The sequence below is a fragment of the Impatiens glandulifera genome, chromosome 5 (assembly GCF_907164915.1).
Source record: "Impatiens glandulifera chromosome 5, dImpGla2.1, whole genome shotgun sequence".
In the NCBI taxonomy this organism is placed as follows: domain Eukaryota; kingdom Viridiplantae; phylum Streptophyta; class Magnoliopsida; order Ericales; family Balsaminaceae; genus Impatiens; species Impatiens glandulifera.
Window position 1 is genome coordinate 53414700 of NC_061866.1, and position 25956 is coordinate 53440655.

General features: G+C 29.5%; 4 protein-coding genes across 4 annotated transcripts; 3 read left to right on the forward strand and 1 right to left on the reverse strand.

The window, feature by feature from the left end:
• The first annotated feature begins 5518 nt into the window (after window positions 1–5518).
• LOC124940044 (tyrosine-protein phosphatase DSP1-like) lies at window positions 5519–6603 on the forward strand. Its single transcript, XM_047480521.1, has 5 exons — window positions 5519–5859; window positions 5976–6069; window positions 6135–6192; window positions 6279–6322; window positions 6415–6603. Exons 1-5 carry the CDS (start codon window positions 5597–5599, stop codon window positions 6595–6597), a joined length of 642 nt encoding a protein of 213 aa, XP_047336477.1. The 5' UTR covers window positions 5519–5596; the 3' UTR covers window positions 6598–6603.
• Window positions 6604–9618: 3015 nt separating this feature from the next.
• Window positions 9619–20572, forward strand: LOC124939719 (condensin complex subunit 2-like). Its single transcript, XM_047480164.1, has 14 exons — window positions 9619–9650; window positions 9759–9811; window positions 9917–10050; window positions 10124–10225; window positions 10834–10951; window positions 11777–11829; window positions 11902–11962; window positions 12035–12235; window positions 12324–12631; window positions 19282–19429; window positions 19518–19777; window positions 19848–19991; window positions 20085–20195; window positions 20284–20572. The coding sequence occupies exons 1-14, from the start codon at window positions 9619–9621 to the stop codon at window positions 20479–20481; spliced, it is 1923 nt and encodes a 640-aa protein (XP_047336120.1). The 3' UTR covers window positions 20482–20572.
• Window positions 20573–20719: 147 nt separating this feature from the next.
• LOC124939720 lies at window positions 20720–24122 on the reverse strand. Its single transcript, XM_047480165.1, has 2 exons — window positions 24065–24122; window positions 20720–21244 (listed from the first exon to the last, which is right to left on the reverse strand). The coding sequence occupies exons 1-2, from the start codon at window positions 24120–24122 to the stop codon at window positions 20916–20918; spliced, it is 387 nt and encodes a 128-aa protein (XP_047336121.1). The 3' UTR covers window positions 20720–20915.
• A 177-nt stretch (window positions 24123–24299) lies between these two features.
• Window positions 24300–24819, forward strand: LOC124940675 (tyrosine-protein phosphatase DSP1-like). Its single transcript, XM_047481208.1, has 3 exons — window positions 24300–24359; window positions 24446–24489; window positions 24591–24819. The coding sequence occupies exons 1-3, from the start codon at window positions 24317–24319 to the stop codon at window positions 24771–24773; spliced, it is 270 nt and encodes an 89-aa protein (XP_047337164.1). The 5' UTR covers window positions 24300–24316; the 3' UTR covers window positions 24774–24819.
• The last annotated feature ends 1137 nt before the right edge of the window (window positions 24820–25956 follow it).

A 25956-nucleotide genomic window follows, 5' to 3' on the forward strand; every position in this document is an offset into this window, starting at 1 on the left:
TTCATATAAGAGTTTCTCTTCAATTTTATTTGTGTAAATGTATCAACTTTAAAATTTAATAAAAATAATAATTCATTTATACATAGCTTATAATTATCATTAATTTGAATGGGGAAGTTCTAATTTCTTATTTCATAAAATAAAAATTTGAGCTAGTTAAGTTTTGAAATAGGGTCAATATGATTCATTCATTGATTTCCTTAATCCCCAAAAGTCTATATACGTGTACAATATTATTCTTTTAAACCAAATAATAATTCATCTATTTATTTAATTATTTAAAAAAAAAATTATATGTATATTAAAAATTATAATAATCATTTAAACACAATAAAAAATTATTACATGAAAATAATTTTTTTTACTCAATAGGTTATTGAACTCGTAAGTACTCGAGAAGAACGATTAGCTCCCGAACGAACTATACTGACTTTCTGAAACTGTAACCCCCGGAAAAATCCTTTATTTCGGTTTTGCAAAAAAACTCGAGGTTCGAAAATTCAACATCAGTTTGTGTGTCAGAAACTTTCTTTTAAAATAAAATATTATTTTATAAGATTTTTAAATGATCTCTAACAATTTTTAAAATTAATTAAAAATAATTAATTTGGTGTTCCATTCTTAAATAATTCGGGGATTTGTGTAATCAAATCACAATTTTTTTTTTAAAACCTTTAGTTTAAATTAATTAAACATAATTAATTAAAAAAATTATTTATTTTTAAATAGAGTCGCCAATTGATTTTTGAAAATCAATAAAAGTTGACATACATGTACAAAGTTATTGTCGAGAGTTTCTTTTAGTTCGTAGTTTGGTGATACTTGGGAAAGACTTTCACGCTTCATCCTCCGTACCCATTTTAAAACAGTCTCTACTTATAAAGTTGACTTTTGAAAATCGGTTTTATCATATTTTATTTTTACCGATTATTATTCTGGTCCTACTCATGTTTCTAGGTTTTAATGCTATTTAAAATATTAAAACAATAATATTTAAATGGTGATACATGTTGCTGATGATAACTATAGAGAATTATACTTGAAGAATATCAAATTTTAAGGATGTTAGAGTTTAGAAATAAACACAAAACATGCCTTAGTCAAAATATTTTTTGTGGAATTATCCCAAAAATATTATGAAATTATTTTCTATTCTTTCGGGATTTTTAAAAATTGATTTGAGATTCCAAAATTACAAAATAATTTTGGGTTTTGAAAAGTGGGACCAAACATGCCTTAAGACCGGAGTTGTAAGCCTTGGGTTCGTTTTTATCGGTTAGGGTCTTTAAACCCTCGGTTTGGGTCGAGGAGCCTCTCGGTTGAGGCTCGGGATCTTCGGTTAAAGTTCTGAATTCTCTCGGTTTAAGTGTTAAGGACTCTCGGTCCTTGGCTGAGATCATCAGTTTGGGTGCACAAACCACCGGTCTTGGGTTAACTTTAGGTTAAGTTCATCGATCCTAGGTTAGAGAATCCTCGGTCAGGGTCAAGATTCCTCGGTCCTATGTTTAAACCTATCAGTCATAGGTTAGATCTCTCGATCATGAATATACAAATCCTCGGTCGGAACTCTTGATCCTAGCTCAAAAACATCGATCGGATCTCTCAGTCCTAACTCAAGAATATCGGTCGGACATGTCGATTCATCTAATTTCTCGGTCAGATCTCTTGGTCCTACGTCTCGATCAGGACCGATGATTGTCGGTCGGACCTCTCGATTCTAAGTCAGACCTGTCGGTCCTCAAGAACACAAAAGTTACAAAATTTTTAATTTTGATTTAATCTTGGATTCTTTGATCCAAGAATTTGGGTAGCTTCACAAAGCTCCCAAGAACATATTGATCATCATCTCAGGGTATCAATCAACCTGCATGATGATCAAATCGTTTAAAATAGTTTGTGATTAAAAATTGGATTTTGATTTTAAAATTGTATTAAGAAAAAATGAGCTATATAATATATTTCTTATATCTCATATATACTTGATTGATACCAAAATAAGAACACTGACCGCTCGTTTTAACCAAATCAAGAACTCAAAAATTTCAATTATTTTGATTTTGATCAAATATGATCGGGATGAATCAAACATGATCCAAACAGCTGCCCAACATGATTACAATCCTGTTGGGATGCGGGGTTGTGATTCAAGAGAATTAGTTCAAGAACAACAAATATGTTTTTTTTTAAAATTAAATTTGGGTTTTTCTATTTTAGGTTGATTGATTGTCTTTAATCTATCCTGAAAGTTTATAAATGATTTTAGAAATAGTTTTCAACCATAAAACACTATAATCAATAAGCATACAAGCTTATGCAATTTGAAATATAAAAATTTCAAATTCATACTATAAATATGAATTAAAGGTGATTGGAACCTTACCAAGGATTGAAGAATACTCTTAGATCCTTAAGGAAGATTTTGGATGCTTAGATCCATTTTTTAAGGCCTTAAACAAAAAATTCAAAAAATTTGAAAACTTGAAGCTTTAATATCGGATTTTTGATTTTTTTCGATTTGAATGTGGAGAGTGGATCTCTTGTCTTTGAAATGACTCAAAGAGAGTATTTATAACATCCCTAAGTGATCCATCCAAGTAGATCGAATCAGCTAAAAACTATTCATGGTATTTTGGTTGTTCTTGATTCACCCGTCTATCTTTTAGTAATTACAAGAACTAATCTCAGAAAATGTCACAATAATAACATTATGAGTGATACGCATCGGACGACTACAATCATTAAAAGTTCGACGATTTTCTCAAACCAGATAGTTCACCAAAAAATAATTAGAATGATAAACTCAAATATATAGGTCTGTCATATTATCTGCATCAATCCAAATTTCTTAGCAACTACCAAAATACTCAGATATCACTCAATGAATCTCAATAATATTGCACAAAAGACTTCAGATACTAGTCACCCATCGACAATGTAAATTTAAGTGAATTGTCGATTTAACTTCTTCGTGACACATATGACTAACCATGATACAACATTTTTCACGCACATATCATCCGTAAGAATTTCACCGTGAATAACACTCCATTCAAAGAACGAGATATTGAATGTAATTTTTTACTCTCAAAATTTCTCCTAACAAAAGTTATATGGAATCATCTTAGTGAATAACTTGTAACAATGTCTCACATGAAAAATATCCATGTCTTGCTAACGCATAGGTTTTGTTCAAACCGGGACACTTGATTGTGTCATATCAAAAATAAAACTTTATTATGGAACGAACTTTCCCTAATGTTCAATCTCTTTCTATATCTAATTTAACTAACGAAACAATTAGACCGATGATCAAACATGTTCTTAACTGTGATATTTTTACATATACCAATGAAAACAAACTCAAAATACATCGTTGCTAGATTTTTGACACTACACCAAATGTCGTTCCTAAAACTGATCGAAAAACTGTCTTCACAATAAATCTAGACTGTTCACAAATTTTTTCCACATATAATAAATTCCTTTCCAAATACTACACCCCGCTGATACTAATGTCATAATGAATCTTATATGGCTCATCTCATCGATTAAGTTTCACTTTTTTTTTAATTGAATGAAAGAAAATTGATTATGTAAGATGAGTAATGTTAATAGTAACATTCTGGTTGGTTAGAATTATTTTATAAAACTTACACTTTAAACACAAAATAATATTTTAACTCAAATAATTAACTTTTCTTTAACAATATTTAAGAATTCATATTTTCTTTCTTTCAAATAACCTTAGATAAAAAAACTGGGGTCGTACAATTTTGTTAAAGTATCAAAGTCTTAATCAATTAATCTAATTTGTTTGTGATATGGATATTTTTCAACTTTCAATTCTTATCCAAAATCTTCAACAAACTTGTCAATTGTTTGGTTTGGATCAGTTTGACTATTGATTGGTTATATTAATTACCATTACTCAAAGGCAATTAAATTTGTTGTCTAAGTGCAGCATGCATGTGGAGGTAAATAAGAGCGACCTTTAATTGAATTCATCTCTACCGAGTATTAAATATTAATCTTCCATTATAATGAATTTTAAATATGTTTGAAAATTTAAATGAAAATTAGTAGTACCCAAACAAATACGTGGTAGTTAAGTAGGATTGACAATTTGACCAAACAAACAGACCCTACCACCAAGTCAAAATCTTTTAGCCCAAATAAGTTATTCATCGTTCCTTAATGTTCAAAGTTGCTTTTGACTATTCGACAAACGACTTTTCAATTCATCTTATCACAACACAACATAAATGTCTAGTTTGAATCAAAGTTTAATTAATAATTACTTTATTGTCGTTTTATATTTAATTGATATATTAATCTTCTTTCTTTAATTTTCATTATTATTATCATGTTTTGAAATGATATTTGGTTTGGCAAGCTAAGCTTATTAGACATCAATATTTGCTTTGTCTTTAGATTTTGTGTCTACTTTGTTATTACATTCATATGTTTAGAAATATATAAGTGATTGAATTTGAATCAACAAATATTATTAATTAATATATAAAGAATTATAAAAAAAATCATAACATGTTTCATCTAAATCAATTTAAAAAAAATTAGTTTTTAAGTAAATAATTTTTTTTCCCAAATCCAATTCGGTTATCTCGTTATTTAAATAATAATGATAAATGATGATTTTGAAGAAGTAGTGATTAATTAAAAAGAAATATTAATATATAATGATAAAATAAAAAACAATAATTTAAAATAAATAATATTTTAATATTTTTATTAACGAATTAATTAATATAATAAATGACGGGAAAGTGAAATTATAATTTTTTTGTTTTGGTTATCATATAACCTCAAATGAACAACACTTTAGTGCTAGCTCTTGTTGTAAAAGAAGTGGTTCATTGTTTGTGGTCATGTTAGCACTAGAGATGACAATGGGACGATACAGGGAGAGAATGCATTTATAATATTATCCCGTTTTTACTTTTGGAAATTTTTTTACTATCATTTATGTCTTATTCGGTTTTGGAAAATTCTCACGGCATCATTTATACCATATTTTTAAAGATAAATATATTTTTTATATAATTAAATTATATAAACGAATTTTTTAATATAATATATATATATATTATAATATATTAAAAATTATATTATTATAAAGAAATAAACTTAAATTTTTTATAAAATTTAATGAATAAATAAATATATTTGTGATTTTAAATTTAAATGTATTTTTAGTGTTCAGAATAAAATCGGATCGGTTCAGACGACGGACACAAATACCATCCTATTCCATCTTTGATCAACTACCGCTCAAACTTAAAAATAATAGCTCCAAACAAGACAATTTCAAATGGACATTAGCTATCATCCTATATTAAAAAAATATATATTAAAAATTTCATAAAACAATCATTAATTTAAAAATAAATGAGAGAGGGAAAGGTAAAAAATGTGATGCTCTTTGAGAAAATGCTCTGCGGCTTCCATTTGAGCAGAACATTCGTACAAATGTGTATAAAACTCCATAGCTAGCCATCATCAATCAATCAATCGTGGCCATCTTCAAATCTTCTGCGTTTAAAACAGAGCCGCCGGCCGCCAAAATTCAGTAGCCAATATGAAAGCAGAGTACAGTATTAACAGTAACGTTGACGAAGACGACCACCTCTGCAGGACCATCGAGATCGCCGTGGTCGAGTTTCCGGCGTTAAAACAGATCGGACCGCCTGTAACCTTCCCGGACGACATGGGCTCCGGCGACGAACATCTGTTCATTCCTCCTCTGAACTTTTCAATGGTGGATGTTGGCATTTTCAGGTCTGGATTTCCTGAGAGTGCCAACTTTCCATTTTTGGAAACCATAGGCCTCCGGTCCATCATGTAAGTGTTCATATGAATTCAACTTTAAACTTTAAACCTAGCTAGTTAGAGAGATTAGGGTTTATGTAATTTGTTGGTACTTACGTACGAACATTGATTGATTGATACATGTGCAGATATTTATGTCCGGAAGCTTATCCAGAATCTAACAGAGAGTTTATAATGGAAAACGGGATTCAACTGTTTCAATTCGGGATCGAAGGGTCTAAGGTATGAATGTATATATGATAATGTTCTTGATTGAATTAAATAAATTAATTATTTTGCATTTGCAGGAACCATTTGTAAATATGCCCCATAACACCATCAGGGAAGCACTCAAAGTATTACTTGGTAAATAATTAATTCATCAAAACTACATTAATAATTAAATTTGTATAATATTGTACTATGTTTAATTAAATTTATTTGTGTCACAGATGTCAATAATCATCCTGTCTTGATTCATTGCAACAGGGGAAAGGTTACTCTCAACTTAATTAACCCAACTATATATAATTTTTTTCCCTATAGTTTGAGTTTGAATTATTGAGATGTTGATGATGGTGGTTTCAGCATCGAACGGGTTGTCTGGTGGGATGCTTGAGAAAATTGCAACAATGGTGTTTATCTTCGGTGTTCGATGAATATCAGCGATTTGCGGCTGCGAAAGCTAGAGTTTCTGATCAGAGATTCATCGAGTTGTTTGATGTCTCCACCTTCAAGCAACTGCCCTTTACATTTTCATCATCTAATTAACCGCCAGGCATTTTTTGTTTTGTTTTTTGGTTTCTTCTTATGATCAATTTGATGATCATATGATAGACTGAATAATAATAAGTTTATATTTTTGAGCATGGTGACTTTATTATCCGCTAAGTTAAATGTGTATAATTGGGCTCATTTAGAATATATACGAGTGACTGTCATGCCATTGCCTAATTACTGAAATATATTAAATGAAAAAAACAAACAAAGTATTATCCTTATTTACCCATTTTCAGGTCCTTCAAATATTTAATGAAATCAGCAAGTTTTTATGATTCAGAATTTCTATACAAAAGTTTCCAAACTCTCCATTTAATTGATAATCAGTAAGTTTTTATGATTCATTCTTCAAATTTGTTTTTAATGATTTTGTTGTTAAACTTAAATTACTCTTATTTATATTATTTTGTCTGCATCATTTAAAAAATAAAAATAAATAAAAAATGTCATAATTTTAGAAAGGACAGGTTTTTCCACAAATCAATCCTGAACAAGGCAGCCCATGAAGACAGTCCATTTTGAAGCCCAAAATCCATTACATGATTCTTGTTCATTTTGGTTGCTTGAACTTTTTTTTTTTTAAACAGTCCATAAAATATAAAAAAGAATGAGAATGTTGTCCACAATTCTTTTTCCTTAATCATTTGTGGTTATTTTTTAAACAGTCTTCTAAGAAGAAAAACATTTGAATATGTAGTTGAGTTTCATGCTAATATACAAATTACAATTGGCACAAATTTATTGTAAACCACTCAGTTTGCTGTCTCCTTTCACTTAAAGTATTTCTTAAATGAACATAATTATACTTACCTTGTTTTGAGTAAAATTAAAATATTGATATATCTATTATTTGTACAAATCTTACGATAATATAATTTTAAAAGAGAGCAATGATTATATGATTTGTTTATCCAATTCTTTAGATTCTTACCTTTTTTTCACAAACACCATTTCTGGATATATATATATATTTGTTCTGAGGTTTCCTAACTAAAGCTAGAGCTAGATCCAATATTTGAGCTTAATTTTCTTTAGAAAAAGCAAAAGAAAAGGAGAAACATATAAGAGGTGATTATTGATTAGATTTAAGATACATATGTATGTATGATAATGACAATTTGATTGGTTTCCATTTTGATCCATAAAGAAAGAGCATGATAGATATAATTCACTTCATGAAGTAAATGTTTTTAATATTAGATACATATGTTTTTAAAAATTAAAAGGAAAAAAAATACATGTTATTATTATTATTGTCCTAAGCTAGCTAGTCCTTTTCTTCTGTACTTTATGTAATAATTTACTTCAAGCTTATTAATAAAAAGTAATTATATATAGTAAAATTCATTGAATTACAAACAATTAGGAGGAACAATATACAATTTTATAAGATATATAATATCTTGTGTATAATTGTACAACATCTCCATAGAATTAATGTTGTAAAAAAAAGAAATAAATTATTATTATATTGTACCGCTAGCTAGCTAACTATATATATATAAATGGTTAGTCCGCGCGTTTAGTCACTTTTATTAATTGTTTTTATTATTTTTTTAATTCGATTCTTGATATAGAAACTAAAAAACCTGAGTCTGAAATAACAAAATATTATTATTTTTGTTTCCATTTTATTTTGTTTTTCCTAGTAACAGTAACGGTGTAACGAACTCTTGGTCTTCTATCCCTAAATCCCTAACCGCGAAAAGATATTCATTTTGAAAGGGTGGAGTTGGTAAAAAAGTTAATCATATTTTATTTAAGAATTATAAATTATTGAGTAGCGTGTGTATTTCTTTTAATGTTTTTGATTTTTGTATATTTTTTTTTTATCGTGTCATGTTTTTTTCGTTGTTATTAAATAATTTTCATAAATTTTATTTTTTTAGTTTTTCATTAAAATTACAATTTATAATAATATAAACATTGTTTTTTATTTTTGAAGTAATTAAACTATACGAAAGAAAGGCCTAGCTAGCTAGCTAATTAAGGTCCTGCATTGATGGAGCGGACGACATACATGGTGCCACGTGGGATCGGTGATAAACTTTTCTCAAACATTTGACAATGCAAGTAAGTGAGAGACACCAAAACAATGAAATATATTTTTCTTTTGTCCCTAAATGACACTTGTTGAGCAGAAAATTAACATTAAATAACTTACAATTCCTATACTTAATTGAAGCAAATTATAAGTTTGGGAATTAATTGGAAGTCTTATTTTTACCTTACATATATTTGTGCTATTTAAGAAAAGAAAGAAAGGTGATTTAATTGAGATACATCAACATCAACATAAAAATTAATGTTTTTAATATTAGATTGACATTTTATTAACCCTTTGAAGTAGAATCCAATAATTTAATTTATTAATCAACATCATCAACCTAGTAAATTGCACACATATGACAGCTTCATATATATATATATATATATATATATATATATATATATTCTGGGGAAATATTATCATGAGTACTCATTGCTCGCTCGCTCGCTCGCTCACATAATACATACATAATAGGTATGAGTAGTAGCTCATAGGTATTTTCTGTCATCTTCTCTGTAGTATCAAAAATTCCATTCCAAATCTTTTCTCTCTCTCTCTCTCTATATATATATATATATCTGCAAATTCCAGATCCCTCCTTCGTCCGTCTCCGTCGTGTTCGTCGTCTATTAACAGGGTACTTACGTTGAAGCATTATCTCATATTCCCTTCATCTATCTCCTTACTTCGTCTTCTTCGATTCGAAAGTGTATCAGAGCATTATTTCTTCTTCTTCTTCTGATTTTGCAGTGAATAAAAAACGACAGGATCCAACCTCAGCTCAGATTGTTTCTGTTCCGACCAATACCATCACGACATCCCCCGATAAAAGGTGCGTATTAAGTCCTAAATCCAATAATAATAGTGCAGATTCGTTGAACCTTCTTCTTCGTTATTTGTAGATACAAATGGAGTCGGTCCGGCATTGAGGATCAACGAACGAAGGTAATCTGATCGATGCTATGGAAAAGATGTCTGGTTCAGTTTTAGTTATGTTTTGTCTTGTTTGAAAGCAGGGAGGGTTATCAAGTGGTGGAGTGATATATTATTGGGATAGCTGTTGTTGTTGACTATCTTTATTTATTTACTTTGTCTTCTTTAGGAAGAAAAGATTTGAGCTGGACACATTATCATCTCCTTACGTAGAAAAAACGAGTAATCATCTCATTTTATTTAAAAACAAATTTAGTTGTTTCTCGCTATTATAAGTTATATAATTGATATAAGGCAATCAAATCTCATAATATAATATTTCGACAGTGAACAACTCTGCTGTCGCTTCTTCTTCCGCCGCTGCTGCAGCAGCAGCAATTCCTACGGCTTCAGTCCCCCACCTTGACAAGAACCAGATTCTTGATTTGCTTTCTAATTGCATGAAGCTCGCCAGTGAAAATGTTAGTAAGATCAGCTTTATTCATGGTTTTTGTCTAACCAATGTTTTTTTTTTGTTTTGTCTATATGGTACAGAAAATCAACCAGAAGAATGCATGGGAGCTGAATCTGATAGATCACTTGTCGGATGTTTTAAAAATGGAGGAAGAAGATGGAACAGAAACCAATTTTCAGAAGGTAAGTGATATCTTCCTCATATATATATTACTATCAATTGTTAGAAATATGTATCATAGCTAAAGTGCACATTATTTATTTATTTATTTAAAAGTCAGATTCATTAGCTTCATACCTTAATTGTTATAATTTATTAACTGTTCATTTCTTTTTTAGTTCACTATTCCTTCTCATCCTTACCTTGTGCTGATTATGGAAATAAAACTTGCTATAACTTTTATGTCTGTAAAATAACCAAAAAAATACTCAAAAATAACAAAAGAGTCAAAAATTGGATACACAACAAATGGAAGAGAATTACTACTCATGCTATAACTTTGACTTGTTTGATTAGATTTAAATTTTAGCTTTATTGATAAAGAAATATGCTACCTTATTGACGACATATCAATATATTAGGATAATCATCCAAATGATTGTCAATATATAACCAATGTTATGGTCTGGAGAAGCAAACATATATATATTTTACATGCAAGGGATGTGTAATGATTGCTTATTTGAAGCAATCACATTGACCCAACAACTTTCTTACATTTGCTGAGTTCATATTATGTACATTATTATAGCAATTGATTATTTTGTTCATATTGAGTATTCCACTGCAGGCAAGTTGTACTCTAGAAGCTGCAGTTCAAATCTATTCCATGAGGGTTGACTATGTGCATTCAGAGGCATATAAAGTCCTTGGTGTTATTAATCGGGTGGGCCGAAAAGATGAAGAAGGTTGGGGTTTTACTATTTTCTATATGGTAGTAGCAGGGCCGGCCCTGGGGTAAGCCCGGCAAGCCCTTGGGTTAGGCAGCCCAATTATTAAAATTAGTAAGATATTTTATTAAATTTGTTATAATTTTAAACAAAAATTGTTGTACCTTAGTGGTGGAAAATAAGTATGTAAAATTTTTAGTTGATCATGGGTTCAAATCTCACCCAAAACTATTTTTTTAATCCATTTTTTAAATTAGACTTAAGGCAACAACAAAGTATACTCATAATGAAGCATAAGATAGTAGTCCCATTGCATATTAGGACTCTTTACATTCTTTAGGTTTCATTTACATTGTAGTTTGAAATTCTTAAGTACATTTAGCAATGTAAAAGATTAACATGATGAATAATAAGGATACAATGCACCTTTGTTCCTCTAATCAAACCTTAGAGTGTATAGTTCATATCTTCAATACTGTAAATAAGATTGAAGAACCAGTTGCTTTCACAAATTTGACTGTATAGTATTTCTAGAGAACATTGAAAGGTAGAATCTCTTCAAATTGAGACCTCAAAATCATTTTGTCTTTTGATACCATTTGCGCTAATATGACTGAGCCATAATTGGGTTGGGGATGCATCTGTTCTTCATTTGTTTTCTATCCCCTTTGTCACATGTCATTATTTGGATTAAGGCCTTTGCTTGCATACCTAGACTAATTAGTTTTGATATTTTGTAAGCAACTGTTTAATCTTTTGAGAAGCAATTTAATGAGATCTTTGCATTCACATTTGTTAGTTTTTTTATTCTTTGCTAATATGTTATTAATGTTGAGGATACAGGATCCAAATATAGTCAGGGTGAAAGCAGTTTTAATAAAGGGTCAGACTGGGAGGTTAGTACACAGAAGTCACTGTTTACAAATTGATGACTCCACAAACTTCATATTAAGAGTGTGTGCATGCAGGTATCACCTTTATCAACACTTAAATCGTCATTTGAGGCTCTCAATGTGAAGAAGTTTGATGGTTACTACTTGCTTTTAGCTCAGTCATTCTTGTCCTTTAACTGTGGTCTTAAAAAACAACTTTTGCTTGCAGTTGCATTCACAGTGGATCCTCTTTATCATCAAACATCTGCACTCTTTGATGAAGGTGGAGTCAAGGGTTTATTGTTGAACCATCTTGAGATATATGGAAGCTGTCAAGTTCTCTTTGACTCATTTGAAGTGCCAGGGAAGTTTATGAAATGTGGCAACCAACTCTGTAATCAAGATACTATTGATCTTTCTTTTGCCAAAGGTATGTTGGTTTTGTTATGTCATGGTAATTCTGATTTTGTATCAATTGGACATATAAAGAGGATAACTTTTTGTTGCTATCAATATAGATTGCATTGACAAGATGGTGGTGGGCATGCGCTCGTCGGAGGAAATTTCTCCCACACTCAAGCACATAGTGAATCTTTTTGATGAAAGCGAACGAAGGTCATCCAATACATTTACTTCAGTTAACCATGTACAAGAGGAATTCCATGAAACTTGCAACGACGCCTATAACAGGGATAATGCTGAGCTGGGATTGGATGACAGTGGATTTGACAATGGTGAGACATGGGCTTTCAAGAATGCTGATCTGGAAAGTGTAGTTGGTGAAGATCTGTATGGAGGAGATCCTAGCTTCGGAGATTATCATGAGGTTTTTCACACAACTCTTTTTTGGATGACAAAAAAATTAAAAAAAATTGCACTCTGTTTTTGTCAGGATACTGCAAAAATATGATTATTGTTATTGTTGTTGAGCCCATCTGAAAAACAATATATATAAGTGGTGTAACTAAATATACTGGATCTTTTATTTGTTAGTATTCTTGTCTTGAAAAATAGAAGATATATATAAAATAGTGTTACAAATAAATAAAAATAAATAAGATATACAAAGAACGAAATCACCGATTGAGATGTTGATTCGAGGCATGTGCTTAGCACATTTCCCTTAAAACAGTTTCACCGTCTCCTGTTTGTGCTGGAGCTTATCGTAGATGGCTGTCTCCCAGGGTACAACGAATCTAGTAGTGATTCAGCACCAGAATCACTACACAACGAACTTGACCAACGTACCTGAACTATCACCGGGATCAAAGCAGAATTGTGTGAAGCCACAATTAAAATGATCAATGGAAGGTTTTTTCTGAAAAACTAAGAAGTAGCTAGCTTCTTGTGATGTTGAAAATAAAACCAATTAAAATTCATTTAGGATAATTGAAGGATAAAAAGCTATGTAATTCCGTAATTGTTATATCTCTCCTTAACAACGTATTATCAATTGAGATATATAAAGATAAATTAGCCAATCAACATAATGACTAATTTTTTAACGTAGGAATAAAATCAATTAATGCAATCAATTGCATTCTCATCAATTGCATGTGAAAGGTTTCAAACATATGCATTTATCATTGCATTTGATTGAAAATTTCTCATTTACACATTGATATTAATACCCATTTAACTGACTCATTCAATTAATATTTAATCCAAATATATTATTTATTTTTATACAATAAAATGCATTATGCAAATAAATTAAACCCCACTTGGATTAATGGAAAAATGCTACATTTTGCTATTTTACCAATGTGGACAAATCCACTAACTCGATTTTATTCTTGGGACTCACCCATTCTCAGAATTGTTTTTGAATTCTCATTTCCATTCATATAATGGAAATAATCTACATAGTCTAAATTCCAACAATCCCCCACATGAATGGAAATTGAAAGATTAACCCGGTGAAGGTTCAACAGTTGAATTCTACATAGGATAGGTAGGTGTAACCCTTTGAACCTTCCCTTGTGAAAGCATATAACTTTACTAGCTGATTAGTAGACTCGATGTCCTTGAACTATTCTACCTTTTGTGTAAACGATTACACACTTTCACATAGAATTCTCCCTGATACATGTCAAGCTCTCATGGTTGTGTCCATTTTGGCCATGGAACACGCGCCTGGTTCTGTGAGAGGGTCTAGAATTGAGCCGTGCAATTCCTTCGAAGCGGCCCCACTTCTCCCTCACATAGGTGATCTCTTTGCTCATAAAGAATCATTAAAAGCGATATGCTTATCCTCGTCAAAATATATATTGTTTTATTATAGGATTATTCCTCAACAATAATTTTCCAAGTTAGTACAATTAGGTTGTCCCATTGAACCTAGTTCTTGGGATCTCCAGTCTACATAGGTTGGGTTTTCCTTCATACCGACTTATAGTAGGCTAATGTCTCAAAAGACTTCAAACTATCTCTCTATTCAATAATCTTATTAGTGGATCCACAATGTTATCTTTGACTTACATAGTCAAATTTGATAACCCCATTAGAGAGTATAGTCTAATGACATTATGTCTAAGACGTGCATATATAGACTTGTCATTGACTCTAAGCTTGTCCAATTTCAAATTACTATCACAATAATTAGAAATTTATGTTGGTACATTCTTAGTTAACCTTGGAACATCTTCTAATAAGAAGCATATCATTCGTACATGCTTATCATTTAATTTTTTTTATGAAAATATTGTTTACTTGGCTAACTAGTAGACAAAATGTCTTTGAACTATTCTGCCTTTGTGTAAACGATTATATATTTTACATAAAAATATTTTATTTTTCGACATAAGTCAAAATTATAGATTATAACGTTTAATCTATCCATCATAAGTTTCTTAGAAGATTTCCATACGTAGATTGCACTTCTAAGTGTAAACATATTCACTTTAAGACGTAAAGTCTTTCATTTAATGATATCAATATATCATTTGATAACAACATGATATTTCGTTTAGTGCAATTCATATCCTTTATGGATTTAATCATTTTTATCGTAATTTTCAACGATAGAAATATCGTACAAAAGACACGTAATGAAATAATTTTCATTGTCTTCATGATATATATAATTGTCACATCCACTTTTTAATAAAAGTATGATCAAATTTTCATATCATTATTATAAAATTTGTTATAAGTCATATCAAGACTTAAAAATTTTTCCTTTTCATTTATTTCATAAAATCATTTTGAAGACATTGGTTCTTCAAAATTTTATGAAAATAATGTCAAAATATGACACGTCTCTTGATTTCAAAATCCTCAAATCTAAAATATAGATTTGAACACCAACTCAGCAAATATAAACAATGTATTTTCTTGTTATTTTATTTCTTTTTATAAAGTTGCGCAACTTTATCTTTTATAGAGAACATATTTCTCTAACAACAAATAATTTTTACATTTATCATAATATACACAATTATTTTTGTGTTATAATCAATAAAAAGTATTTGCCCCCACATTCGTGTTGGTATCCTTTTTTAAATCACACACATTTGTATGATTTAAATCAATGATTTTATAATCAAGAAATTGTCACATAGTTCTTTTACAGATTTCTTTTGTTATACTTATCATACAATGAATAAGATAACTATATCATAAATATTTAATTGAATAACATATAATTTCTATACAAGAGATTAGAATGTTTATTCATATATAAATCATTCTTCACATAATCTCTACATAAGAAATTAAAAATATTTAATCAATTAAAATATTCATTTCAACACTTAATTTCTATAAAAGAAATTAGAATATTTAATCAAAAAAAAATATTCACCATATCACATGATTTCTACAAAAGAAATCATAATGTTTCAAGCATCTTTGACCGAAGTCGCTTAAACATTTATTTACGGTTGCACGTTTGCATCCCGTAATATCGGCACGTTTGGCACATTATTTTTCAAATCAAACACAAATTTTCTTGCAGTTATTAGATTTCAAAAACATCAAATTAAACAAGTCTTTATGATGAAATTGAACCATGTATATCAAATATATAATCGAATAACATAATCAAATGATATGTCATATATATTATAATTACTTCATATATCATTAAACAAATATCTTTCTAAAATACATAAATAATTGACAATTTATCTTTAATCAAATATAAATAACTAATTGTTATAAATAATTATTCATGTCATCAATTCGTCCGTTTCTTAATTAATTATATGACTTTAACTTTTCATAAAAGTTTTTGTATACCAAAAGACAAATAGTTTTAAAAAAATTTAGAATTTTATATTAAAACAAAATGCATTTATAATTGATCTTTATTCATATATGTATAATGGCTATATAAACATATTATGAATGAACACGAATCATCATATTATTAACTAATATGCATGATATATATACAAATAATCACTTAGCAACATAATCAAATAAAATATAATTATAAATATATTTCATATCTTAATTGAAGCACTTACATTGCCATATTTTGAACAATAATCGACGTGAAACGACTATGCATGCTCAAAAATAACTTTGGGTAAATTGTTCTCACCGAGACAATTTTTGCAAAGACAATTTCGACTAACATAGTCGTGTCTTTTTAAATGCATGATTATAATAAGTTCTAACACAAATAACTTATTTAATCTCAAGAAATTTAAATGCCTTAAAATATTAATAACAACATCATTTTGACAAATAAAATTTCTATAATTTCTACACAAGAAATTAGAATGGCTCCAGTACTTAAGGAATCGTTAAGTGTGCCAATTCACATTTAATAATTTCTATAGAAAAAATTAAAATGATTTCAACATCCATGATTAAAATCATATATCAAATATCATTCATCTCACAATTTTTTACACAAGAAATTGCAGTGATTTCAACATCAATGACTAGAGTCAATTTAGCAAGTCTGATTTTTACCAAGAAAAATCATTGACTATCATTCATCTCATATTATTTCTACACAAGAAATTAGAATGGTTTTAATATAGTTCAACATCAATGACTAAAGTCATTTTAACTAGTCTGATTTCTACCAAGAAATCATTGACTATCCATTCATATAATAATTTCTATACAAGAAATTTGAATGATTCCACCGTAAATGACTAGTGTCATTTTTTAACACATTCATCTAATAATTTCTATAGAATAAATTTGAATGGTTTCGTCATAAATGACTAGTGTCATTTTTTAACACATTAGATTTCTACGAAAGAAACCATAAGTGACTAGATTTCTAAAAAAGAAATCATTGGCTAAAATGAGATTCGAACTAGGGACCTTTCACCTCCTTGCTTGCGCATCTAAACTTCGAACCACTACGCCAATGCACCATTTCATTGCTATACCGCTTTTATGACCTTTTGTCTTCTTTCTAGAGACAACTTATACTTCATATTTGACTAAACTCTGTCAACAAATGAATATATGCACATTTAAAACGATAACATATTACCATAATAAAATGTAATATATAAAACAATGTATAAATAAAGATATCAGCTCTCTTTGTTTATTAAATCTTCTACCATATTCTTATTAATTATATTGCTTAATTAAAAAGAAGGTATATATTATAATTAATTATTTTTAAACTGAAACCATATGTTTCAATTATAATTAATTTTAACACCATAAGTTTTATAAAAATTGAAAGCTAACATATTAGTTACTTTCTTATTTTTATTCATTATTATTAATAATTTTAATAACCAAACAAATCTTCAAAATAAAACTAGAACAAATTAAATTAATTATGTTCTAATTTATTTTATATATAATATTTATATAATGAATATACACATTAAAGTTCTTTAAGAAAAAATTTATATCAAAATATATTAGCTTATAAAATTAAGCTTTAACAACATAAGAACATATGTACTAATAATCAACATATTTATATATAATAAAGACTTATCTTTATTTGTTGTTTTTTTTTTCTTAAGATGAATCATTTCCATTTTTCGAAATGAGCATTATCTCTTTCGCAACACCGCGATTCGTATTCCTGAAACTTCAAAGACAAAAAAAAATATTCGATGGCGCAAGCTCTTAAATAGCTTAGCACAAAGAAACTGTTTTAAGATTGTTAGTATTCTTGTCTTGAAAAATAGAAGATATATATAAAATAGTGTTACAAATAAATAAAAATAAATAAGATATACAAAGAACGAAATCACCGATTGAGATGTTGATTCGAGGCATGTGCTTAGCACATTTCCCTTAAAACAGTTTCACCGTCTCCTGTTTGTGCTGGAGCTTATCGTAGATGGCTGTCTCCCAGGGTACAACGAATCTAGTAGTGATTCAGCACCAGAATCACTACACAACGAACTTGACCAACGTACCTGAACTATCACCGGGATCAAAGCAGAATTGTGTGAAGCCACAATTAAAATGATCAATGGAAGGTTTTTTCTGAAAAACTAAGAAGTAGCTAGCTTCTTGTGATGTTGAAAATAAAACCAATTAAAATTCATTTAGGATAATTGAAGGATAAAAAGCTATGTAATTCCGTAATTGTTATATCTCTCCTTAACAACGTATTATCAATTGAGATATATAAAGATAAATTAGCCAATCAACATAATGACTAATTTTTTAACGTAGGAATAAAATCAATTAATGCAATCAATTGCATTCTCATCAATTGCATGTGAAAGGTTTCAAACATATGCATTTATCATTGCATTTGATTGAAAATTTCTCATTTACACATTGATATTAATACCCATTTAACTGACTCATTCAATTAATATTTAATCCAAATATATTATTTATTTTTATACAATAAAATGCATTATGCAAATAAATTAAACCCCACTTGGATTAATGGAAAAATGCTACATTTTGCTATTTTACCAATGTGGACAAATCCACTAACTCGATTTTATTCTTGGGACTCACCCATTCTCAGAATTGTTTTTGAATTCTCATTTCCATTCATATAATGGAAATAATCTACATAGTCTAAATTCCAACATTATTTGCATTTAAGATACAGTTATTGTAGATGATATTGGCATACGTAAGAGTTTAAATTTGAATTAAAACAAAAGAAACATAATTTGGTGCTTCCTAGCCAGTCTATTATTAGCTTCATTGTTACTTCTTTTGTTTTGGTGAGCTTTAGAGGATGATACAAATTAGGAGCTAAAGGATTTATGATATGCTATGACAAACTTGAATTATGAAATATCCTAGAAATGTATCACTAATTAACCTTGGAGTTGGCCTGATGATGGATGAGTTGTTGAATAAACAACATTCAGGCCACATGTATAAGAACTTTTATTGACATGGTATGTATTTATTCTAGTCTCATTTGTTAATACATATTTTAACATTTCAAAAGAGAAAAACCTAATTTGTATAACTCTTCTTCCATTTCCCTTTTTGTCTGATCTATCTGCTTGTTGAAAACAAGCTGATATTTCTTTATAGCACTTTTGATTGACTTTGCAGGAAGGCGAACCTTCCATTTTCCAACCCCATAATCTGGAAAATAGTTTCGATAATGTTGTCGATTATATGTATCTGAGCTTGGGGATTAACTCAAAACACAATGCCTGGGCGGGTCCTGATCATTGGAAGTATAGGAAGCTAAAATTAGGTAAGTCTGTAAACCTTGTGGCAGGAGCACTACAATTACAGTTTCTATGATGTGTTCTTTCTAATATATGATATTTTTTTCGGTGTAGGTTTAGCTGAAGCATCCAAAGAAGATGGATTGGCTGAGGCAAAGAAGGCCAAGAGCAAAAGAGCAATAGAAGTTGATATTGATTTCATGAAAACATTGGATAATGATTTCATGAAAGCATTGGCTGGTATTTTCGCACCTCCTATGAATCCCAAGTCGCTACTTCTTTCCGCAAATAGAGCACCTATCAAAAAGCTGCCTGAGGATTGCCACTACGAACCTGAAAATCTTGTCAAGCTATTTCTTTTACCTGAAGTCATGGTAATGACTTGTTTAAGTTATTTTTGTGGCCTTTAATGATATTTTAATGGTCAACTTAATTTTATTGCAGTGCTCTGACAGAAGGAAATGGAGAAAGTCATCATGTGAAGATAATGCACCATGGGAAGATAATGCATTTATTGGCGAGCTTGACAATGAAGATGATCATACTGATGTGGAGGACTTGAACAATCTTGTTCCTCAGCCTCGTCGGGTTGGTTTATATATTGTTGTTTTTAAGGTATTTATCTGGTTGTGGTTTAAGAACTAATTGAAAGGTCTTCCTTTTCTTGATTTTTTATGACAGGTAAATAAGATTGAAGTCAAATACGACAAATTATCTAAAGAAGTTGATGTTCAGGCATTAAAAGAAAAACTTTGGGTCTCCATACAAGCATACAACGAAATGACCACTCAAGTAAGTAAACTAATTCAAACTTTTGGCTAGTTGTATGTTTTCTTATTAATCCACAAATGTGAAGTCTAAATGGTTGTTTTCTTACTAGGATGATGAAAAAGAGACAGTATCATTTAGGGAGGTGTTAGCTAGCTTCCCAAGTGACAACTGCAAGGCAGATGGAACTGAAGATATCTCTGTTCACTTGCGCTTCATGTGCTTATTACATTTAGCCAATGAGCATGGATTGAGCTTACTCGGCTCTAGCGAATTTGACGATGTAACCGTACATTTACCATCAAAATAGGTATGTCATCTGTTATCTTTTGTGTAGTGCCATGCCAAATAGCCTTATATTAGTTATTAGAAGCAAGATCTTTTGTGTAGTGCCATGCCAAATAGCCTTATTAGAATAGAAGGAAGGCTTGAAAAATACTAAGTTTTGTGAACTGTCTTGAAAAATGAAATTATTGAATAGGTATTATATATATTGTATCTGGGGATATAGAAAACTTGCAAAATCAGTAATATAATAGCCTTCTTAATATGTAAAATTGAAACTTTAATAAAATTGACATCATCAAAATGTGCTCAAGTGGAACTAATATATTAAATAAACACTTAGGAACAGGGGCAAAAATTAACCCAGATCAACTCACTGCTTCAATATAATAATCAAATAGAAGCCACCATACACATTAGAGAAGATATGATTTGGGTTGGGTTGGGTTGGGTTTGGGTTCAGGCTTTCCATCCCTTCTGTCGAGCTCTCAGCTCCCACATTGCACTCAACTTCTTCTGACCTAACAATACTGCTTCAGCCTTCTCCCTAGCCTCTTCACAAGTTTCCATTCCTGAATTGCATTTGTCCGCTTCTTTCTGATACTGAGATGATACCTTTTTTTTGTCTGAGTAAGGCCATGTCTGCACGTCTCTGACTTTCCAAAGTTTCAGCTCCTCAGAAAATAGCTCAGAAAGGTTCCTCTCACTGTCCTCAGTATCTTCAGGATCACGCTTAGCACAATCTACATTGACATAATAAGATACAAAACCAATTGCAAAGATTGAATCTTGCAATCAAAGAACAAAAATTAATGAAGAAAGATGACAACTACACCTGTAAAAGAGTGTTGAAACTTTTTCTTTTGTCCCTAAAACACTGGAGTATATTTTTCTTAGATAATATCAGCTCCGTGTGACAATTATAAATTAACTGATCACCAAAACAATGGAGTATATATTTCTATTTGTCCCACTTGTTGAGCAGCAAATTAACATTAAATGACTTACTTACAATTCCTTACATATATTGTGCTATTTAAGAAAGATGATTTTCTTTGGTAGTCATAATTACCGAACTCAAATTTTCATCTTTCATGACCTTGGCACTTGGTGATTTTTTTATTGTTCACTTTTCTTTTTTAGAAATATAAACACTTTTTTATGACCTCCAGACTTAATGGGTTCACCCTTTTAAAATATATATATATATATATATATATATATATATATATATATATATATATATATATATATATATATATATATATATATATATATATATATATATATATATATATATATATATATGACTTCACTATATTTATAATGTAAAAAATAAGTTATTTGATGACTTTTTGGTTTATTTGTATTTACCAAACAAATTTGTACATATGATTTCTTAATTATAAGTTATATTTGAGTTTATAATTCTCATTATTCAAAATTGTGCAATTCTAAATTCCAGGGATACAGTTGGGTCATCTGTATTGATACGAAATTTATTAAGAATTGTTACATTTAGACAGTAGAAGTACATGTCAAGGGAAAAATGTATAAACAGTACAAAGTACAAACAACCCAATTCTTACCATAGATTAATATTAATTTACTACTTCTTTATAGTAAACAAAGTCATTAGTTATTACCTTTAAAGTTTGACGACTTATGCAAATGTGTCAAGTGATCTAATTGAGATACATCAACAGAAAAGAAAAAACAAATGTTTTTAATATTTGATTGACATTTTAACCCTTTCAAGTAAAATCCAATAATTTAATTCACTAATCAACATCACCCTAATAGATTCGATGTTAAGTTCTCTCGCACACATAACCAATAAATGTATTTATTGTTTCTTTCTCAAATAATTCAATTGTACTAGCTCTCTGTCCCAGGCTAAGAATCTCGGTCATTTGCCTGAGACCAATAAGACCGAGTATTCTTGATTTGGTAAAGAATTACCAGTCCTATAATTTTTGATCTAGATCACAAGATCTTTAAGTTGAAGCTTGCTCATATGATTAAGGAGAACAAAAGTCATAACATAAATCACGATTATTAGATCTTTACAAAGATCAGTTTCTAAAAAACATTTTTAGGTTAAAATTTAGAATTTTTTAAATTAGGTCATTTCAATGCCTGATTTTTATTTCATTAGCTTTGAAACCAAAATATAAACATCATAGCATCATTATCACGATTTTTTAAGATGAAATCAAAGTTCATTTTTTCAAAAATACAGTTTGATCAAACATGATCAAAACGATGTTACAATGATTTGAGAATTATCCTAACGTATTTAACAACTATTTGAATAAAAAACAAGATTAAAATTCAAGAACATGAATTTTTAAAAATTCAGATTTTTAATTCAAATTTTTTGTTTTTTTAGTTATAGGTTGATTTGATCGAATCTCTTTCAACCGAAAGTTCATATAACATCTAGGGAGTGATTCTAAACAAAGAAAGTACACAATTGAACCCTAGAACATATCAAACTAAACCAATTTTCAATTCCAAATTGAAATTCAACAAATCTGTCTAATTCTTTGTCATCTTCTTCTCTATCCATTCTACTTCTATTTGAGTTACTTACGATTTGCTGGAATCATGTACAGGTGGGTCACGACAAGTGTATCAGAGTTAAACAATCCTCGGCAAAAATCCGTTGACAACAATGACAAGATCACAAGCCATGTAAGAAAGCATCCAAAAGCTAGGCGAGCAAATGGATAATCTAGAAGCCTATTCTTACTAAACTAGAAACGGTCGTGGCAAGCCAACTTATTAAGTTGCAACAAGAATTTCAAGAACAACAAAGGATAACATAAATAAAGTTTTAAAAACAACAAAGGGTAATAGAAACAAAGTTGGTATCCCAATTCATAAAGTTACAACAGAATTGCTAAACAACTCGAACTCATACACCAAGAAACCGCAAGATTCCAACAAGATGCGATCAAACGTCTCGAACTAATGCAGTCGAAATTCTTAACTAATTTGCAGACAAGTTTGAAGCAAGAAACATACCTAACAAAAGAAATGAGGAAGAAATTATAAGGGTATTTTCTTCAAATACAAAAGGAGGGAAAAATTTTGTTGAAGACGGACTTTTGAGGTGACAAGATACAAACTTGACAACCGACAATAATTCTCAAAAAAACGGAAGCTCATGACCTACGAAACTCATGGGACTACAATCAGTAAAAAAAAAAATTATCACTAAAGAATTCTAGGATTGATATGGAAAAATTTGATGGAACAAATCCAAGGAGTTGGGTTAGAAAGACAACACAATTTTTTGGAAATTTCATATTTGAAGATATTGACAAAGTTTATTATACAATTTATTTCTTTAAAGGACGAACGGATATATGAGTTACAAATTATTTGGTGGATCATACTATAACTTCATGGGATAAATTTACTAATGAAGTTTTATTAGCTTTTCAAGAAGCAGGTTATCAAAACATCATTATTAAATTTCATCAACTTAAGCATCATTAACAGAATACATTGACCAATGGTGGGAATTACGATAGCTAGTTATTGCAAAAACGTACCTCAGAGCGAAAACTACTACGTGCAATGTTTCTTTGGGGGTTTACAGGATGAGCGGAAAGAGATGTTGAAACTATTGGAACCAGAAACCATAGACAAAGCCATTAGATTAACAAAAAAAAATTTAGGATGAATCCATACCTCCTTTACAAAAATATGTCAAGCATGCGAGAAATACGACATGAGACTCAATCTAATCAACCAAAGCCAGCCAGACAACAAAAGAAATAAATCTAGTATCAAACCATAAAATAATAAATTAATTACTTACTTTGCATTTGCAGGAGCCATTTGTAAATATGCCCCATAACACCATCCGGGAAGCACTCAAAGTATTACTTGGTAAATAATTAATTCATCAAAATTACATTAATAATTAAATTTGTATAATATTGTAATATGTTTAATTAAATTTATTTGTGTCACAGATGTCAATAATCATCCTGTCTTGATTCATTGCAACAGGGGAAAGGTTACTCTCAACTTAATTAATCCAACTATATATAGTTTTTTCTCTTTTTCTTTCTATAGTTTGAGTTTGAATTATTGAGATGTTGATTATGGTGGTTTCAGCATCGAACGGGTTGTCTGGTGGGATGCTTGAGAAAATTGCAACAATGGTGTTTATCTTCGGTGTTTGATGAATATCAGCGATTTGCGGCTGCGAAAGCTAGAGTTTCTGATCAGAGATTCATCGAGTTGTTTGATGTCTCCACCTTCAAGCAACTGCCCTTTACATTTTCATCAACTAATTAACCGCCAGAGGCATTTTTTGTTTTGTTTTTTGGTTTCTTCTTATGATTATTTGATGATCATATGATAGACTGAATAATAATAATAATAAGTTTATATTTTTGAGCATGGTGACTTTATTATCCGCTAAGCTAAATGTGTATAATTGGGCTCATTTAGAATATATATAAGTGACTGTCATGCCATTGCCTAGTTACTGAAATATATTAAATGATAAAAACAAACAAAGAATTATCCTTATTTACCCATTTTCACGTCCTTCAAATATTTAATGAAATCAGTAAGTTCTTATGATTCAGAATTTCTATACAAAAGTTTCCAAACTCTCCATTGTATTGATAATCAGTAAGTTTTAATGAAATCAGTAAGTTTTTACGATTCATTCTTTAAATTTGTTTTTAATGATTTTGTTGTTAAATTTAAATTAGTCTCGTTTATATCATTTTATCTGCATCATTTACAAAAAAAAATAAAATAAAAAATGTCATAATTTTAGAAAGGAGAGGTTTTTCCACAAATCAAACCTTGAACAAGGTAGCCCATGAATACAGTCCATTTTGAAGCCCAAAATCCATTACATAATTTGTTCATTTTGGTTGCTTGAACTTTTATTTTTTTTAAAACAGTCCATAAAATATAAAAAAGAATGAGAATGTTGTCCATAATTCTTTTTCCTTAATCATTTATGGTTATTTTTTAAACAGTCTTCTAAGAGGAAAGTCATTTGAATATATAGTTGAGTTTCATGCTAATATACAAATTACAATTGGCACAAATTTATTGTAAACCACTCATTTTGCTGTCTCCTTTCACTTAAAGTTTTTCTTAAATGAACATAATTATACTTACGTTATTCTGAGCAAAATTAAAATATTAATTTATTTGTAAAAATCTTACGATTATATGATTTTAAAAGAGAGCAATGATTATATGATTTGTTTATCCGATTCTTTAGATTCTTACTATTTTTCAAACACATTTCTGGATATATATATTATAATTTGTTCTGAGGTTTTCTTAACTAGAGCTAGAGCTAAATCCAATATTTGAGCTTAATTTACTTTAGAAAAAGCAAAAGAAAAGGAGAAACATATAAGAGGTGATTATTGATTAGATCTAAGATACATATGTATGATAATGTCAATTTGATTGGTTTCCATTTTGATCCATAAAGAAAGAGCATGAT